Below are 21,194 nucleotides of genomic sequence, written 5' to 3'. Positions count from 1 at the left end.
CATCACTAATATATACCACTCACAGAACTATCATTACATACAAAGTAGAAATAAGGTTTAATATGATTGGTTCAATAAGAGAAGATGGTCCTTATTGGGGATTTTGTTGCCCTTCAGATGACAGATGCTGAACTGTAGCTAATGCTAGTTCTACTCAGAGTAGATCCATAGAAATTAATGAACATCCATAGTTGGATGCAACCCAGTGGTTGTATTGTGAACTAAACTAAAGTTGGCTGACTGGGTTTGAACTTCCTGGCTTCATTTTGCTCCTCTCTTAAAAATATGGACATCCTTGAACTTTCCTGTAATCTCCTAGATCTTTCCTAGAAAGCTCTTATGGTGAACTGAGTGCATACTGAGTTTATTCTGAAAGAGGTTGAAGTCCTTTGTCAGGCAAATATGTGTGGAAAGCATTTCCTAAAGATAAAATTTCCCCTGAAGGTAGAAAGTTTGAAAACTACCACAATCTCCTGTTACATACCAGGTGCTAAATACTGACAAATGCTGATTTCCACAAATGTTGATGGTCAGATATTAAACATTTAAACCAGATATCAATGGACTTCAAATTCCAAATACTAAAATATTCACCAAATATTTGAGCATTGAGAGAGCATCCAGAGAATATTAAGCACCCAAATTTACAAAGGAGAATTTCAGGCACTAATGACTTCACAAACGGCTAAGTGTACAGTATCTGCTTGTTCAATTGACACATTCACCTTTTTATTATGTTTTCCAGGGTCAAAACTCTCATTGAGAAAGAAACTGGAAAATAATTAGAACAGCACCAGATGTTTATAGCAGTGACAAGTGAGGCCATATATTTATACAAACTGCTGATCTTTCTCAGTTAAAGCTTTACAGACTTTGCATCCTTTTAGCTGCAGTGCTATTTTATTAGACAGAATCCCCACATTTACTAGTTTTTCACTCCCACTGCCTCCATATTAACCAGCCAAATGATGGAAATGTCACTGCCCCACCTAACCCACCAACAAATTTCTGGGCTGGTCTACGTGTTTAGGGGATTTCCTGAAAACTGAAACCTTTCGCAGGTTCACTTAACTACATTAGCATTGTGGCCCAGTGCATCTCAGATAAAAGTCCAACTGAGGTGAGTTAGACTTACGACCAGGTAAGTGTATGTTGATCTATAGTAAGTGGACTATGAAGTGGCCTCCTTGAGCCAGTTTCCTCTCCCATGTCCTGATTCCTGATAACTGCCTTTAGGTGATTCTCCCTGATCAGATCCCAGAGTCAGTTCAGTGGTCAGCTTGTCCTCATCATGCCTTTTAATGCCATTGGTCTTAATACTGGACATTTCACTGACTAATTTATAAACCCAGTTTCTGAACTTTCATGATACCCTACTGTATTTACTCGAATCTAATATGCCATCGAATCTAATGCGCACCTCAACTTTCGAAACCTTGAAACCAAAAAAGTATTTGCTGGCACCATCAAATCTAATGTGCGTCCTAATTTTTGCAACATAGTTTGGCCAAAAAAAAATGTGCATTACATTTGAGTAAATACGGTATGTGGATCAGGTCAGTTCATACCAGAATTAACAAATGAATTCCTCAAACATCCCTATATCATTCAAAGATGAATCAACTTTTTAATAAAAAAGAAGAAGTTAAAGATACCCCTGAACCAACATGAGGCAAAGCTCTGATGGTATATTATTCTACTCACTTTTCGTTTTTCACCATTGATTCCTCTCCACTGTTCTGCCTTTTTCACAATGTAGCTCAACTCTTGGTTGGAGATTTCCAAGTCAAATGGAACAAATAAAGTTGCCTCATCACTCTGAATCCTTTTGAATATATCCAATAACCAGCCTTCATTGTGCATCCTGAAATGCAGAAAAAAGAACCCTTCACTGCTGTAAAAGTTATACTGCCAAAATCTAGACAAATAAAAAAGAAAATAAGGAATCAATATTACAATGAAGTATTATAGTTTAAACAGGTACGCTGAAGTAGGAACCACATCAAACAAAAGAAGAGAAATACCTAGCTCCCATATTATTATTTTTCTCATTCCTTTTATTTAAATTCAATTTTTAAAAAATGTATGACCAACAAAACCACTCATGAAGCTTATGATGGTGATGAGTCCTGTCTGTCTCTGGCAAGGACTGAGATGATAACTCACAAAATCTCTCAGGGAGCCTTCTTAGTTGTGGCTCCCTGATTGGAAAATGCTCTCCCCAGTGTTTTCTGCCTTCATTGGCTAAAACCTATCATCTCTGTGGAATGAATCACATCAAAATTATACAAATGCCAAATTTGAAAATTTTTGTTCTTTTTCTAGTTGTAAGGAGTCAATAAGTCACGCAGAGAACTGGAACCCCATTCCCTGATAACTGGAGTAGGGAAACCTGACTAAAGTTCTTAAGTCAGGCAGATATATGTATTCATTCATTCATTCATTCACTCACATCATTATGGTTGGAAGCAGAAATGTTGAACCCTTTTCATTAAGCTGAACCATATCTGCATATGTCTTTCATTCTCCTCCATTTGATCTTTAATATCCTAATTGATTTTCAACTAACCTTTGTCAAGGTTACCTAGACCTGTAGAGGAACTAAACTCTTGGAAGGATCTTGGTTTTGTTCTATTTTATGGCACAATTTTGTTTATATATACTTGGATGTAATTTCCATTGAGTTCAATGGAACTTTCTCCTGAGGAACTACACATAGGATTGCAGCCTTAATTATCAGCTTCATTCTCGCCTGTGGGAGGCAAATCTGGTAAATAATCAACAGAAGTAGTTTTGACGGATCAGTTCCACAGTTGGTTATTTGCCATCCAAAACAGGTAAAGTTTGCAAGTCCTGAGTTAATTTCATGTATAAAAAGCATTTCAGTGAGATTTGTGTTGAAGTGTAAATGGGCAAAAGATGCAAAGTTGATGCATACAAAAATGTCTATGAGCACATTAAGCCTAAATATCTTAATGTGCAACAAGATACTTCCGTAGCCACTCAGAAATGCATTTATCAATAGACATTTCAGTGCACAATAAAACAAAAGTGTTTCTTTTTAAAAATCCAGGTATAATTATATTGTGTGCTTTGTATCTTCCACGGAGCGAAATGCTTGGGAAAGCTTCTGTAATGTAACCAGTTTTGTCATGCATGCTTTGGTTTATTATTTTGTTATGAAGAATTTTAAAAGATGCATTGTCCCAATGAAGTACCTTTTTCCCTTTATTGTAAAACATTATGCAAAGATTGATCCAGAAGGGAAAGAATCTTTGATGATCCCACACCTGTTCCCCAGACAATGAAGATGTTCATAATATTCTCATAAAAATCTGCCTTACAAATGTTTTAATTTAAATTAATTTTCCTGAGTAATAAACGACAGCAGCTAAAACTTATGAAGCCATTCGAAACTATTAAGTCAATGATTAAGAAGGCATTAACATCTCAAAAACTAATTAACTAGACTACCAGTACATTGGACTTGTGTACAGCTTGCAGGAATGTAGAAGATTTGAATTCCCTTTGTAGGGTTTTAAATTGCGTATTCCCTCCCCCCGCCCCGCTTGATACAATGGCGCTTCTGATAATATAAAGACAGAAATGATTTACTTGTGTGCAAACTATCCATCTCTAGCAATCTCATTTGCCAGTCTGAAAAAATATATTCATATTGTTTAGCTAGAACACACGTTTCTGTTTATATTAGCATTGGCTTCGTTTTTTTTCACCAGAGCTGATCTGTGCAAGGGTTCCACTCTTGAGTCTCCCCATCCTACTTCTACTTTCAATGAAGAGAAAGAGAGAGAAACATTCATGTAATGTTAAACCATGCACAGTTCCACACCCACCTTAAAAAAGGAAGTTCAGGTCAATGGGAACCTAATAAGGACAATTTAGGACTGTTATTTATGAGCAAAATCTAGGCACCAAATCACTTGCCATAAGCTTTGGTGAACAGGCCTTACTCATCAATTGCACTGATATTATCCCCGTTGGTTTACAACTGGATCACGGTTGATTCGCTATCTGGGCTCTGTTTGCATTTCATACATACAAATGGACAAAGGGTTGTATCCAGTTGAGTCATACACAGAGAAGATCCCCTGAAATCAGTGGGTGCAACTAGTCAGCTGATTTCAGTGAGTCTACTCTGAGTGTGACTTAGCTGGGTACAACCCAAATAGTATTCATAACTAGTTCTGTGTCCAGCAGTCTATAAATCCAACCCGCCCCCTTGCACCGAGGTGGAGGAGAGGTGGATTGGGCAGAGTGATCCAATAGTGCAGAGTTCCCCCTTCTGTCTACTAAATTTGCAGGCAGGTGGAAGTCCTGCTAGCATGATCATGAAATGTGGCATTCTGGAATTGGGTAGAGGTCTACTGGATATTGAGCTAGTCCCCGTACCATCGCATGATGTCAGTGGGCCTGACTACTACCCCAGTTCCAAGCTGGTTCAGCAATTATCCTGGCCCCCCACCTCTGCCCCAGCTGGCTGATGGCTGGGGCTTGAATAGTCCCCTAAATTAGCCCCCAAAAGTATTAGTCCACAACATGTTTCACAGCCCTCCTGCAGGCCATCAGTAGCCTGAAATGGGGCAGGAGGGAAAAGCACATTGTGGCTGTTATTCTTACTCACTCCAGGTAAATAGCTGTTTACAGGCCTGAATTTGATCTTAAAGCAAGTTTAAGAAGCTCTCTCTCTCTCTCTCTCAGTACATTTGCTACACCAAATCCAGCATCTTGTGGCATTTTGTTTGATGAAATCGTGGCAGGCCATTTGGGTAGAGAGGGAAGAATCTTACATTTTGAAATGGTGAAAAAGAAAGAAGAGCTTACCTCATTAAATACAGGTACAGGGATGTAGACGAAATGAGAAACAGCATTGTGTAAAGCAGTAGGGTAATCAATATGCCCAGAATGCCAGATTCTTCTATTCTTAAAAAAAGCCAGTACATCTTCGCACAGTCAGCAATGGGTTTGCCTGGAGCATAGTGAAGACGCTGAGAAACACACACACACACACACACACACACACACACACAGAGAGAGAGAGAGAGAGAGAGAGCGCATAGTAAGAAGGTCAGTCAGTCAGTCAATCAATCAATCAATCAATCAATCAATCAATCAATCAATGGTAATGGTGGTGTTATCATTTCTACTTCATTGTGCATGGTGGTTCATAGGGATAGTTAAAGGTTGATAGGAACACTAAAGCAACATGACACTGTGGTAGGTGGTTTCTCTCACCTGTTGCTGGAGGAGTTGTCCATATTTAGGACTGAGAAGCTGTGCAATTGCTATGAGCTTGACCACTCAGTATTTCAATGGTCTGACTTGAAAAGAAACTATATTCTGTCTGAAAACCAATACTATGGCCCAAAGGCCGAAACAACCCCATCTCACCCCTGTGGGCCACTTTACAGAACACAAAAAGAAGGGCCCTTTCAGTGATTTTCAGTGTGGTCAGGTGATTTAGCCTCGTTTTGCCGGCATGTGCCATTCCACTGTCCCTGAATACCCCCAGAATGACGCACCGATGTGATGTAGCACCACTGCATGGCACTCAGGAGGGGAAATGTCAATACCAGCCAAATGAGACCAGAGGAGTTGCAGTGACTGCAGGAGTGGCTTGCAGGTGTGTCCAGGTGCATGGACAGGAGTGCACAGTTGGCTCTGGAAGTGCACCCTGAGCTTGCGCCTCCCCCTCCCTGTAAGCAGTAGCGACACCCTTGCTGAGAGGCTCTTACTGCAGCTCCACCCCCACCTGGGGAGAGACACTCTTGGGAGAGTGTCACAAATCACACTACAAACATACAAAAGGGGGGGGGCAATTTCACCCTCTCTTTAACCACTGCAAATACAGTCATACCTCTTGTTATGTTTGCTTCAGGTTGAATCTTTTCAGGTTGTGCCCCGTGGTGACCCGGAAGTAAAGGAATGGGTTACTTCCCGGTTTCGCCACTCGCGCATGCACTGATGCTCAGAATGCGCAGCATGCGCAGACGCGGCGAATCGTGACTTGAGCAGACGCGGGTTGTGTTCATGATGCGAACAGGGCTCCAGAACGGATCCCGTTCACATCCGGAGGTACCACTGTACTGATTTGAGAACTTTTGCCCCACTCCTCCTAAAAAGCCAGTACAGATTCTGTCAGGCTCAGCCTCTGAACCACTAGATTCTATCTTAGGTGTATTCCTGACCTGCCAAGTTTTGCCTTGGCCCTGTTTGGAGGGCCTGCATTTTGAAAACCAATCATTCTCTTTATTTTATTATTTAGGGGCCACCCTTGATTTTACATGTCCCAGAATGCTTTCCAACATAATCTATAAAACAGAATATACAGAATAAAGCCAAGCAATGTTATATAATCACATTGGCGCCTAATAATTTATGGAGGAAACAGAACCTCAGATATTTGCAGGAAAGGGTTTCTGCTTCACACTGTTTATTATCACATGTCATAGCTTTTCTTTGTTTTGTTTTTTGAGTGCACTGTCAAGTGATCTGTACTTTCCCCTTTAATAATAATTTTTTAAAAATGAAAGTGAGTCAACATGGGTCCCTATTTTCCAGGGCTATCAATCTGTCAACTTTCATAAGCGCTAAGTCCACTTAGAATTTTTAAAAAAGATATTAGATCATTAAAATAACTCATGTCACATTACCACAACATAACATTTTAAAATGCTTGATCTAAAATAAATTGATTGGCAAGTAAATCTGAAATAGCAGCTGAAGGAATGCCAACGGCGGGAAGCAAAATTGCAAGTACAAATATGGAAAACACATGTAAGGGATTCGGTTTCATTCTGAAATGGGATATGCCCCTTTTGCGTGGCATTCAGTCAAATGCGTTCCTTGTGCGGGTAGTTTTGGTGGAAAATATTGGCAACATTCAACGCAGAGCAGGATGTATTTTTCATAACTTCTCTTATCAAAGTCAAATTAGAAGTGGTCACAGACATTCAATGCTCAGATCTGTTTCTGCCTGAACTTGCTGTAGAGGATGGCAATTTATCCAAATTCATCTCATCATTTTCTTTAACCAGAAGCAGGGGCTCTGATGTTCTGCTAAGTGTTTAATGCATGTTCGAGCAAATACAATATCTATAGGGCGAAACCTGGCCTGTTGACATCAACAGAAATTTGAAAAGATGTGGCCTAGTATTTCCCCGAGTAATTTGACAAAGAATGTTTTGGGGTTTTTTGATGGCCCCAAACTACTGTGCTAGTTCTGCCCTTTGAGTAGCTGCTGGTACTCCTTTGTGCCAGCAGATATTCAAAAATAGCCATGGTTAGATGTTCCAGTCATGTGGAGCATCTGTGCATGAGCAACTGTTTGCACAAAGCCTGGTGTCCCCAGACAGACAGCCATGCTCAACAAGACAATGGGTCTTTTCCATGGTAGCCCTTTCCATGTGGAATACTCTCCCTAGAAAGGCCTGCTTTCACATCTTCCAGGTGTCATCATGCAGATACATATTTTATCCTCCTGGACATTTGGACAGTGCTGCTGGTCAAGTTTTTGGTGTTCATTCTACATGGAAGGCATGGACATTCCATGCTGTTTTAGGTGACTTTTTTATCGTTTTATTGGTTTTTTAAATGGACTTCATACTTCACATCACTTTGTGAAGTAAGATGCAAATAAGCGAACAACTTGCAGTCATTGGAGGAAAGTGGTGGTGCCCATGGAGGTTGATCCATTAAGGTGACTGGATCACGGCCCCACCAACCTCAGCCTGCGCTAAGCCAATCTCTACCTGCCTGCCTTCTTACTTAAAACCAGACTAGGGGGTGAGACAGCAAGTCAGCTTCCTCCTTCTTAGTCTCAGGGTTGCCCTTTTAAAACTGAGCAGGGTGGAGGATGGGGACCAAACTAGAATTAGCTGCCTCCACTTACTGTTGGTCTCCTTGCCTCCCACCATACTGATCCCAAAAGGGCACCAGTGTCTAGGACAAGAATGGTTGTGCATGTGAAAAGAGAGGCCTTAGTGCAGCTTGAAACTGAGTGCTTTGCACATGAGTAATGTGTGAATTAGGGCTAAAGCCATCCAAGCTTGGTCCGTTCCACTGGCCAATTCTCTTCCATCTGAAAGCATTGGAAAGGGCTACTTTTGCTTCAGTTCACATATTGCCTTGGGAGCACCTCCTTTTTGCATAGTAGAGGAGCAGATGCACCCACAACCTCATGCAATTAGTGCCCACTTCTATGCTCCTTCTCCCTTAAAAGAGAGGGGAGGAATAGCACAACCGGGCCCTCCGTACAACTATCCAGTGGCATTGTGCATAGAACATTACTTCCCCACTTGCAAAAAGGCAGTACCAATATAATGCCTGAAAAAGTTGTAGACATGAATGAGAGCAAAGGTTTGGCATCACAATTGTCAAAGTTTTTATTAAAAATGAAAAAACCCACATTTTTCTACACATTTTATGCCATGCAGCTATTGCTTTGGGGGAGGGGGTTGGGAGAGAGAAGTTATACTACATTATTTTTAGTTCATTTCTTTAAAAATATTCCTTAGCTTTCCTGTGATATTGACGTCATCTCTAAGGTTGCTGCAATCATCGGAGCATTTCACTTTAAAGTTTTTTAAAAATCTATGGTTTTGGTTTTAGTTTTATTTATTGGGGAGCAGTGGGGAGAAGGGAGATCATATGTCTTACCATCAAAACTGTGATTAATAACATAAAATTTTCTAATTCTTTATTTTTTGGGGGGGAAAGAAGACGACTTTTGTATGCTGTCGCCAGGGGTGGAATTTCATATCATTTGATGAGTCATTGAAGAAAACAAACTTTTACATCAAGGACTCATATCAAAGTTATTTTAAGTGACTTACCCCCAGGAAGGCATCCACTAAAAACACTGCCAAAGGGTCTAGCATTGTCCACAGTCCCCAAGCAATGATCAGCTTTGACAAGTAAGAAGGGAATGAGCCAAACAACAGCTGACAGCCCCATCTCATCAGAACCATAAGAAGCATCACTGTGTTCAAGGTCAAAGGTCCCACCACAATCATGGCCAACTCTTCACTAGTGCGTACCAAAGAGTTCTGGTAGCACAAAAACACCGTATGAGGATAGAACTGGAATCTGGAAATAAAAGAGGGAGCAGAGGGTTCGAGAGACAGGTAGGTTATCTTACTTGATGGGTATACATCACTTACACAATTATTTATGTTGTGCATTTTAATAAGAAAGCAGCCGAAAGATGTATCTCATTGTGCCTCTCCAGTGATGAAAGGTTGCTTTGATCCAGCAGAGTGGAAGGGGGATGTGATTTCTCCCTCTGCAGTCCTCTTATCTGCTTATGAGGGCTGGGGGAGCTTCAGAATGACATTGAAAGTGACACAGGAGAATGGGAATGTTACAGAAATCACATCTCTGTGTTTTCACTCCATGCATCCTCAGGAACAAAGAACCTCCTATAGGTGGAGGAATACCGACACAACTCTGGATTTGTTATGCAATCATAACTGAACAGAATTTGGGTGGGGGTTTTTTAACACACACACAGACACATGCCTCTTAAGGCACACTCAGAAAAAATGTCCTGGAAATCAGTGGGGGCCATGTAGGTATCTAGTGCCTTTTCAGAAGGCACGTCTTTCACCCCTCTCTTAGCAGAGTGAGTAAATTTATCTCCCAAGCCTTGACATGAAGACATTCTGATCTATGGGAGCTGTGGTCCTATAGTTCTGTTTTGAGCAGTGGTATGTTGTGACCCTGCAAGGCAAGGTTTCAGTGGAAACCCTGGACAGCTCCATGCAAGTCTTAGGCTGCAGAGTTGAAATACTGCTTCAGTAGCAGTCATAGTCAAACTGAACTTTAAGTAGGAGCTGCAGCTTTATCTCAGTAGTCAGATTCATCTTCCATGAAAGGAACTAAAGGGACCCAGCTACTTTAGCAGTCATTGATTCTGGCATAGTGGGGGAGACTGTGGTTCCACTAGCGCTTCTAAGATGGAGTCAGAGGACTTCCTCAGGCTGGAGAGGTACTAGTACTTTTGCATGTACACCTAGGGCTGGACCAGAGGGCAATTCCCATTCTCATTCCAAATACCTGGTCTCATCCCCTGAATTAGGAGAGTCTGGCCCCAAGGTCATGACACTTACCAAAAGTCATGACCAAAGGGAGAAAAAATCCAGAACTGTGAAAGATATCAAAACATCAAGTATAGGATTTGCTGCCTGAATGTGTGTTTCAGAACAGACCATAAGGGGTTGGTTTTAAGCTCTTTGCCTATTGGCTAGTCTTCCTTTCAGTAGCATGGGAAGAAGACAGAGACTGAATGAGATACCTATAAGATACATCTGCTGTCAGATTTCACAGATAGTCCACACCACCATTCCAATCTTCACAGTTAACCAAATGAATGAGAAGTAAGTAAGTAAGTGGCTGGTTGTCTATAGACCCAAAGGTGATGCAAACATTATTGCGCTTCTTTTTTTGTGACATTATGTAGCATAGTGCTATGTTTTCCAAAACGTAACTTCATTTCCATACTTACTTCGTGACAGGAACTGAAATAGCGTGAAGTAAGACCCACTGGCTGAAATAATGAAGATACAGTCGGGCAAACCAGAGCAAAACTACTAGCAGCATAATAGACCACAGATCCCAGGAATACCAGTGTCCCCTTCCAAGTTCAGAAAGGATGGCATATACACCAAAGTAGAGGTGCTTTGTGATGCTTGTGGATCCTCTGGTTTCAACCGCAGGATGGCAGCTGCAATGGCAGAGATAGGAAAGACAATGTAATGAACATAGTCAAACACAATGGACTCTTACCATAAATATGAATGTGCACATTGTTTGTTAATGCCTTATATACTTTGTCTCAGTGCTGGATTAAACCCTGTGGAGGTCCCTAGGCAGTCAAAATCTCGGGAGTGGGTGAGGTGGGCTTGTGCACACACTCTAGTGAGATAACATTGAACTAAGAAAGCTTAATTGTAATTTTCTTTCAAGATCAAATCAATATTATTTTGATCTGTTGTTGTGGAGCCCCTAAATGGCATGGGGCCCATAGGCCAGTGCCATCTCTACCTATTTGACAATCCAACACTGCTTTGTCATTGAAGTAGTCTGCTCAATTGTATCCAGGTGTATTTAGGGCACAGAACAGAACAAGCAGTTGCTAATTACAGAAAGAGAGGTGTCAAGGGTCTCGTCTACATGGAAGGTAAACTCTGCATCTGAGACTCCCTTTGCCTGTTCTTAGGTGACTCACAAAGGTGGCTGCCAAGGATGGCAGTGGGTGAGGAATGAGTGGGTATGTAACCAAACCGTCTAAGCGTGAAAATGCATTGGGTGACACTTAGCAGTATGCAGAAGGACAGAAGGAAACCATCAAGAGGAAGAGGAACTGGTATGATGAGGCTATGCTGCTCACTTGACCTCCATCTGGCTGCAATGCTGCTGTAGACTGGGACAGAGAAGGGGAAGGAGAGGTGGCAGCAAGGTTGCATGGGGCAAGTGTGCTGATAGAGCCAATCTGGTGTTCCTGTTGGTCCACTTGCATCATGCTGACCTCACTGCCACCTTGCCCATACAGCTTGTTCTTTCGTGGTGTGCAGCAGCAATGCAGATGGAGGGAGGTCAGGAGAGCCATGCTGCTTGCTGTTGAAGAGGGGAGAAGGCCCCATCAATGCATACAGAGCTTCATGCCTCCAAAACGAACATTCAAAATTATAATTAATGGTAGTAATAAAATAAATGAATGAGGATTTCACAAATGCAAACCAGTTATAAAAGGGCACTTATAAAAAGCAGTCGATAGAAGATTGTTCATCATAAAACGAGAGATAACATTGGGAAGCTTTGGCTAGTCAGCTGTTGTTTGATCTTTTAAAGGTTTTAAGCGGCACTCTTACAACAAAATTTGCCGTTGGTTAAAAATTAAGCCACCACAGTTTTAAAACCCTGAACAAATTAATTAATGCTGATAATGATGCAAAAGCACACACACACACACAAAAAAAAAAAACCTTTTGGAAGAGTTCAGGATCTCTTTAATTACATAGCTTATTTGTTCTCTGTATTAGCAATAAGGCCCATTTCAGAAGGGAATAATTGTGCCAGGGCTATTGTATAGATTTTTGTTTCACAATCAATGAGTTAAGTGTTTAATGGTTCTATGATGCTCATTGGCCCATTTTTATATATAAACCAGCCTGAGAGCTGCTCTGAAACCGGCTGTCATAGGAGAGAGAAAGCAGAAAGGAAGTTGCACTGTGCAATCATTTACTGCTCAATGTGGTGTGATCTGCCCTTTAGTTAATTACTCTGCTTCTTCAAAGCAAAGAAAAAAGGCAGGCGCACAGATGCAAGCTTGGCATTATGTCTGCAAGAAACTGGAAAATCTTTGCTGATTCAAAGCTGAAAAGACAGTCGCTTCTTTGACCTTTGGAAACTTCTAACTGTTGTGCATATCTCCATTGATTAAAATGACTAAGCAGCTCAGGCTGCCAAGCAAGATGTCAACACACTTGTAGCATTATTTTTATATTGGTGCTGTACTTTGAACATTCCAAAAGCCTAAAGGTCTTGCTATTGAAGCATGCAGGGAATGCTGCTGTTGCTGTTGTTACTGTTTTCAAAAGTATCCTATGAAGACACGCAATAACCAGTGCTTTCTGCACACTGATCCCTATTTGTTTAACCCAATTTCTTGACATGCACAAATCTTTCCCTCTAAAAAGAAGGAACAATGGTGTGCTCTGTCCCTTCTGACTTTGTAACAGAGGGCTTCTCACGTATCACAGGGGTGAATACTGCCAACGCAAGCTTGGAAAATGAGCACCACTCCCATCAAGTAGCCGAGCTATGGCTGACCTAAGATAGCATCACCAGTGCATGCTGACTGGTCAGGAGAGGAACTGATCCTGCACCACCACTGGATGGGCCAGAGAACAGCAGCTGTCAGATGTTAGAGGAAGGAGGTGGGGGAGTTAAAGGGAAGCACCAGATGCAGGGAGAGGGGTCTTCTAAGTAGCCCAGACTCATCCTCTTGATAATGGGGTCACTGCTGTTTACCTGGATGAAGCAAGGTGGTAACAGGTATAGGTGCAGGTGGCCATTGTGGCTGGGGTGCCTTTGCATGGCTTAGGCTGCTGTGGGTACTTTGTCCATCCCTTGATACGTCATATCTGCCACAGCATGCCTTAGTTGCACGTAAAAGGTAAAGGTGAAGGACGCCTGGATGGTTTAGTCCAGTCAAAGGCGACTATGGGGTTGTGGTGCTCATCTCGCTTTCAGGCTGAGGGAGCTGGTGTTTGTCCACAGACAGCTTTACAGGTCATGTGGCCAGCATGACTAAACCGCTTCTGGCGCAACAGAACAATGTGATGAAAGCCAGAGCTCATGGAAACGCCGTTTACCTTCCTGCCGCAGTGGTACCTATTTATCTACTTGCACTTTGACGTGCTTTTGAACTGCTAGGTTGGCAGGAGCTGGGACAGAGCAACAGGAGCTCACTCCGTTGCAGGGATTTGAACCACCAACCTTCTGATCGGCAAGCCCAAGAGGCTCAGTGGTTTAGACCACAGCACCACCCGCGTCCCTCTTTGCTGTAATGTATTGTGTATGGAGTTGTCTTTGAGAAGTGTTGGGAAACTTCATTTGATCCAGAGCACTGTGGTTAGACTCCTGAACTGCTGCTGGGTATCAGGAACGCATGATTCCTTAGTTGCCCAAGGCAGGTTGCTGATTATGACCTAGAGATTGCTATGACATGGACTATGCCCAATTTCTTAAAAAGGCTTACATCTGTTGACTTGAAGAATGCTGAAGGATCTGACCCTAAAGATGCCCTGTTAGAATGCAAATCAAGCTGAGCTGAAAAACAGAAGAGTCAAGCCACCAAAGAATGCTTCAAGTGCAAATGGACTTTGGAAAAAAAACATTGCCTGTAAAACTGATATCACGGAGCACAATATATACCGAATCCCAATGAGTTCCAGAGTGCATTTTCTCAATTTATGAGTATATATCTCCCCCCCACCCCACCCTAAATGCTAGGCATGTAAACTCAGCATGGAATCTAAAACTCAAGCTGTGTTATTTCTAGCTCATATTTCATCAACTCTGTTAAAGATCCTGAAGGAGAAATTCTGCCCTCAGTTACACTTGGGCAACTCAATTATCTTAAAGTGGAATTATACAGGAACAACTGAGAACATGGTGGGGGAGGGATGCTTGCACCTGTGGACCTAAAATGGAGATTTTTTTTTTTATTTTTTGTAGCTGAAACATTTCCAAGGTGCAATGGCAGGCATATGGTGCAAGCTCTTTTCTACTCCCCTTTTCTAAAATGAAAGACTAGAAAGGCTAGAAGTTTATTGATGTCCATGAAACATACATGAGATAATAGTGATGGCTGACAACTCTCCTGATTTTCATAGAACAGTGATGAAATCAGTCATAGACTGAATTAAAAGCCATTGTTCATGAATTTTTGGGCGGAAGTGCAAAGTAGGTAGGTTCTCATTAAAATGCAAACTGAACCAATTTTCTCTCCCTTCCCTAGAGAACAAGTGATTTTCTGTCTTAGCAGGCAGGCCTGTACAGGTGGAAAGGGCAGTTTTCAGCACCCAGCAGTCCGTCAGCATACCCTCCCAGGGAGTTCCCTCAAAAAGCAATAAAAATACAAGTAAAAAAACAATAAAAACAAGTCAGGTAAAGCATAATTGAAAACAATAAAACAGGCAGTAGAAACCAATTGCAACACGTTTTCAATTCAGCTTATGGCCTGATTTGAAGGCCTGTCTAAATAAAAATATATTTCCCTACCAACTTTGGAGAAAACCTGGCATGATCTTCTACTATATATTTCAAAAAGTGCTTTGACCATTTTTGATAGATTCAGCTGGCTCTCAATATATTGTTGCCAAAATTAGCACAAGGGCTTCTGCAGTGGGAGTGTTTGAATCATGGGTGCCATTTTGAATAAAGATGGCAGACCAAAATGTGACTTTGGCATGACTTTCGACATGCCAGGTCCAATATGTTCTGATTTGGAAGCCACTGAAGATATTGTTACACCGTTTGGAAGGCCTTCACTAAATTTGGCATCATGGGTCCAGCCTGCTCCAATTTGGATGGCTCTGAAGACACCGTTGCCCAATTTGGTATTGATGAGTCGTAACTGCACCAACCTGAACACCTCTTGAAATATTGCCACCCAACTCAGCATGAGGTGAAGGTGACTGTCTTCTTTGATGTTTTGGTGTTGGGTGTCATTTTGAATAAAGATGGCAGACTGAAACATTTGCACCCATGTTTGAATGCTGTAGGATGCAATGAACCATGTATCAATGTGCGTATGTGTGTGCGCTCACACAGCACAAAAACTCACCAGCTATAGAATCCATTTAAAATTCTCCCCCTTTTTTTTGTTTCCTTAAATTCTCTTTAAGACTGAGTCCACCAGATATTGGATGCAAGAAGGTTGCATGCAATGTACTTAAGTGGCCAGATGGTTTTGACCTTGATCAGGAAACACCTCTAATGGTAAACATATTATTTAGGGAATTAAAGTAGTACCGAGTACCAGAAAAGAGGTTTGTAGATGCAACAAAGCAATAAACACATTTCCAATTTAAGGCAACCAGACACACACAAAATGAAATATCCTAGGGGGGTAAACCATCTACAGAATTTCCCCGTTTTCATTTTTTAAAAAAAAATACAGCGAAACATTCTGTAGAAAATAAGGGGAAAGAACAACAATAAGCAGACTTGCTTCTGCTCTGAGAATCCCTTGAATATGGTATGTTGTACCTTCTCTACCTTGACACAGACTATCTCCCCAAGGACATTTGCTTTATCTAGAGGGGGGGGGGATTTCCATCTTCCTCCAGACTAAATACTGTTTGAAATCCTGAAATGATTATTCACTCAAACACCAGCTGCAACGTGAAGGAAAAGCACATCTTTGCTTGCAGGGGAAGAGACTCTTGAATTGCTTGTCATGAAAGATCCCCTCAGTATTAGTTGGAACTTTACAGCAAAAGTAGAGCAGTTCTGTGAAGAAAACATCACTGAGATAGCTAGCTAGGCCATGACAGCCAGAATTCTGGTCACCTTTGTTAACTTCCAGAGATGGAAAAAGAAACCATTTTAAAAAATACTTATTTGGGGATATAATCAGTGAGAATGCTGTATTGTAACTTTTGAATAAATGTTTTTTAAAATTGAAACCAATAAATAACAATGGCAGAAGAACCCACTGAACTTAGCAAGTCTCACTATTGTCGACATTCTCCTTTCTACTGTAATATAGCCACATTGCTTGTGTAGAGTAATCTTATCCCCTGCCTCCTATGTTCTTTTTGGTAGTTTCTGCCTAGGTGCTTCAATAAGTTCTCCTGATTTGTGGATATGCAGCAGGCTGCTCACCTACTAGAGAATTATGTCTCTACTATCCTATCTGGAACTTATGAGATGGCTGTTGAAAGATTGCTTCCAACTCTGGAGACTGCATATATTTTCACAACATTTTTAATATAGCTTACTATATAATAAAACTGTAAGGATGCCATCATGCTGCAGTTGTGCGGCAGCCCCTAATATTTTTACAATTCAGTTTTACTTGCTATTTTGCTGTTTGCTTTTATGTGTTTGTGGTATTTCTTCTTGAAATGAAAGGCAGCATATATATTCCTTTAACAGATAATAAAACAAGCAAACAGATAAATATTATCTCAGATAAATTCTCACAACAACCTTATCAGATAGGTCACAATTGTCAATACTCTGTTGCAACTGAGAGGGCTAAGGCCGAGAAGCTGACTTGCTTCAGTTGGTGGCTAATGAAAGATTTGAACTGGCATTTCTTAGCTTATTTTCCAGGCCACTATGCTACAGCAGCTCTCATTTTTAAGCGTAAAGTTTAGATTGTAAAGTTTGTAAAATAAAATACAAATAGTGAATGCGATTAAATATTGGAACAGAATACTCAATGAGTTTGGTTCTGCCTAATTAGCAGCCTTGAAATCAAAACCAGGCATCTTTCCAAGTACATTTAAATAATTTGGTGTTCTAATACTGGAGAAATGTCAAAGGACCTAGAGTCCATGGTATTATCTTCTACTTGTATTGAACTCTAACCATTGTCAGATACAAGAACACTGGTTTCACCCACACTCAACATAGTATTTTGCTGTTGGTAGGTGGGAGAAACAAATGTTCAGGGGGAATAATTTATTTGAGCAAATTTTGCAAGCTTTTAAATGCAGATCTTATCCATGTTTCTTGTGACATGTCTCTCAAAATGGAGACAATGGTGCTATTTTATTAAAAAGCATTAAATAAGTAAAGAGGTAGCCTCTATCAGAGGAGATACAAGTGTTATTAAGAATCAGTTGAATAACGACAGATTTTGCTATACTTAAAACTCTTTTCAATGTATCTCTTTATCGGAGAAAGTTCAATTGGTAAGAGGAAGATAAATGGGCTTGGAAAAAATTCAGTAAACTAAAATGCATCATGGAATGCCAGCATTAAGTTTTTCTTCTCCATTTTATAGCGAGCTATTGTAGTTAGTCAACTCTTTCAGAGTGTAATTTGGGCTGATGGCTCTGAAGAAAATCCAGCCATTGAAGACTAGATTTAATTCCTTTTGAACCACTCTGATTTTTTTTAAAAAATTCTTTTTAACATGTCCCAGCACTGCAAAATCTGATGAGAAATCCACCTTGAACTGTGCACACTTTGACACACAATCTCTCTCTCTCTCTCTCTCTCTCTCCCTAAGGCAAAATGATCCTATATTCAGCAGGGTTTTATCACAGTATTCTAAAGGACTCACACAGAATGTACCTGATAGAACTGGACCAGAATGTCACCCATGATAGAAATTACGATCAAGACATGGTGGATACATAATGAGAACCTTATCTATTTTGCAGTGGGCTGTGATTGGTAGAGAGTACCTTTAGGGGGTTGTTTACAGAAATCAGGTCTCCTGCATTAAAGGCGAAGAGGGAGGAAACTGTGTAAGCCTTTATGCAGTGTTCTTTTTGTTTGCTTGTTATATGACACAATAGATACTGGCTGTATTTATGGTATACAGACAATGCACAAGCTTGCTCGACTGCTCTTGGGGAGTTGCTTGCTTACAAACAAAGCATCAAAGCCCAGAACTTTGTCCTGTGCTTCAATACAATATTACCCAGGTAGTTTAGAAACGAATAGCACCACCATTTGCTCTGTTTCCAGTTCTTAGACTATGAGTCCTTTTCGATCATGTAGCCAGAATGCCACCTCAGTACACAAGAGGTGGCCTTGGAGGAAGCCGAAGATTTGCAGAAGAACAAAAAGGATTGGGGGGAATCTATTGGGGATCTCTCCTAAACAGCTGACTCTGCACTGAATATGCACAATGGCCATGTAATGCTGACTGGAAAAAAACAGAAAACTTGGCGCAGGGAGGAGAGAAAGGAGTGGCTGGAATCCCGACCCCCAGTACTCCAGAATGCAACATTTGATTGCACTTCTTGCTTGTTTCATTAGCGAATTCAGGTGGCTGAGAGATGGAAGGATCTGCCCATTTTGGTTCTCCCTGTTTCTCATTTTTTCAGTCTTAAATTCGATTCTCCACATTTCCACAGCAATTTGCAAATTTTATTCTGAACCTGTCCACCCATGAAAATTCATCAGTATTTCGGTGCAAATTTCCCCTAATAAATGCATTTTTGTGTTTCGGCTAGTGTACATATTTTTGCAAGCAATTGCTCCCGACATAACACATTTTGGTATGCTGTTTTCATTAATATGTTCATTTTAGCTAGAACGTGAATTTTTGTAAACACTGGTTCATTGGGGAACTGCATCACAAAATTCAGATAATTTCAAAGGATGGCTGTGTTTTTGTGCTGGAAAGTGTGGCTTTCATAAATTTGACCTTAAATGTGAACTGAATCAATCTCTCCCCCATCCCTAACAGCAATAGTTTGTTGCAGATCCCACTTATTGCATTCTCCCTTCGAAAGATATATACAATCATTTGCCTTCCAGATGTTGCTGAATTCTAATCCCAATCATCACCTTTGGCTGGTCAGGGATGATGGGAAATGTAGTTCAAAAATTCCCCATTTCCATTTTAGTGCCTCTAACTGCATTTATATGACCCTGGCATCAATGACCAATCTAGGAAAATATTTCTTCAATTCAGATCTTCCTGCCCAGATGGGACATCTGGTATCAGATGCAATCACCTCTTTACCTGAAATGATTTCCTGAAGCCGAGTTCTGACTGCTGTGTAGCAAAGAACAAGTCACCTACAGTCTAGTCTATAATCACATTAAGTGCTAGTTTGTTGAACTCAACTGGATTTGACTTCAAGCATCACCTCCTTGAATTGGGCCTGGAAGCACACAGGCAGATTATGGGAACATTCTCTTGTATCTTCTGGAAATGTTATCATATTGTAGCAGCGGCAAATGCAATAAATATCAATCTGTTCATTATTTTACAGAAATATGCATTTTATGGTTATGATATACAGCAGTCTTGTATTAATTACCGTATCTACATGTGACCATGTAGATGACACTCTAAAATAGTAGATATTAAGTAATATTATTAATATTAGAGTTGATATTTCTTATATCTATTTGTTAAGACACCATCATGCAAACTGGGCTATAATTTCCTATAAAAGAGGAAGGTTTTTGAGTTTGTTTTTTGAAATATTTCTTTCAAAAAGAAAAGAATGAAAGGGAAACTCAGCTATGAATCTGATTCTAAGGAGCTTACAAAAATGTTTTGCCCTTGCCCTTCAGACTTGGTTCCCAGAGCCTTTTGTCTTTCTTTCTAAAATGCATTTCTTTTTTTTAAAAAAAGGAAGGGCACCATATTTTATTTTTATTTTGCTGTCAATATACATTCCATTTTCATTCAGCAAAGCTATAGAACACTTTTTCTTTCCTTGCAGAGCTTTTGATTCAGCACATTCTTGAAGTGGAAGAAAAAATACAGAGGAAAGAGGACACTCCCTTGGTGATTTATACATCTTTCTGTGTGGGGGGGGTCATGAAATGTACCACTGCACATGTCAAGAGTTCCTTGTGGCATTTATTGGAGGTCAAATGTGACACCAAATTTCCCAGCGCAAAGAAAAGTGGAGGGACCTGAAATGAATAGGTTCAGATTGCCCTAAGAACAACCATTGCAGGATAATAAGGCAAGAACTGTTGAATGAATCCTATGAATTGTGATACGCCAATAGAGCCTTTCCCAACCTCCTGTTCTGGAGATGCCTTTGGACTCCTAACTAGAAATGGGGGGAGAGATGCAATTCAGTTTGCATTTAAAGCTGAAACTGCCTAAATTTGTGCCTTTTGAAACACTACTCAAACGAAAGCACAGCTCCCGCTTGAAATTAGCACTTATTTGAATTTTGTAATGCATGATGGAGTATGCTGAGATAACTGGACTAACTGTGAAAATTAGAGAACAAAATGAGAAAAAAATTCTTGAAGAATGGAAATATTTTGTGGGATATATCATGGTTATGTTAAAACGTATGCAGGATTTGAAGTATAGCAAGAGATGAAAATTTATAGTTTAATAATTTAGAATTAATGTATATACAGTGGTACCTTGGTTCTCAAACTTAATCCGTTCTGGAAGTCCGTTTCAAAACCAAAGCGTTCCAAAACCAAGACACGCTTTTCCATAGAAAGTAATGCAAGATGGATTAATCTGTTCCAGACTTTTAAAAACAAACCCTAAATCAGCAATTTAACATGAATTTTACTATCTAATGAGATCATTGATTCATAAAATGAAAGCAATAAACAAGGTACTGCATTCACACAATCAATCAATCAATCAATCAGTGACTGAACTGGGTTCTACACAGTCACAAAAACAAAACAAAAAGAGCCACAAAAACAAAAATGCAAAACAAATAGCAATAACAGACAGACCTCAGCGTAACACTCAAAATGGAAGCATGGCTCTCAAAAAGGAGCACGTTCGGCTTCCAAAGAAAGCTCGCAAACCAGAACACTTACATCTGGGTTTGCAGTGTTTGGGTTCCAAGTTGTTTGAGTATCAAGGTGTTTGAGAAGCAAGGTACCACTGTAATGGATAAAATGTAAGTCACATAGCAGCTTTATAAGGGAATAAAATAGCATCATGGAAGAGTCAACAAATATGAGAGATTTGTTTG

At 40.5% G+C, this 21,194-nt stretch overlaps 1 protein-coding gene across 1 annotated transcript in view; it reads right to left on the bottom strand.

Moving 5' to 3' along the window:
• LOC114601374 (uncharacterized) overlaps positions 1 to 21,194 on the bottom strand; it is an 85,022-nt gene that overhangs the window by 31,325 nt on the left and 32,503 nt on the right. Inside the window, exons 5-8 of the mRNA XM_077932627.1 lie at positions 10,523 to 10,741; positions 8,853 to 9,105; positions 4,843 to 5,006; positions 1,705 to 1,864 (exon numbers count right to left, since the gene is read on the bottom strand). Coding sequence (XP_077788753.1) covers positions 1,705 to 1,864; positions 4,843 to 5,006; positions 8,853 to 9,105; positions 10,523 to 10,741 — 796 coding nt within the window. The remainder of the gene's footprint in view (positions 1 to 1,704; positions 1,865 to 4,842; positions 5,007 to 8,852; positions 9,106 to 10,522; positions 10,742 to 21,194) is intronic.

The sequence above is a fragment of the Podarcis muralis genome, chromosome 8 (assembly GCF_964188315.1).
Source record: "Podarcis muralis chromosome 8, rPodMur119.hap1.1, whole genome shotgun sequence".
Lineage (NCBI taxonomy): Eukaryota > Metazoa > Chordata > Lepidosauria > Squamata > Lacertidae > Podarcis > Podarcis muralis.
This window is presented reverse-complemented; position numbering and strand designations above follow the sequence as displayed.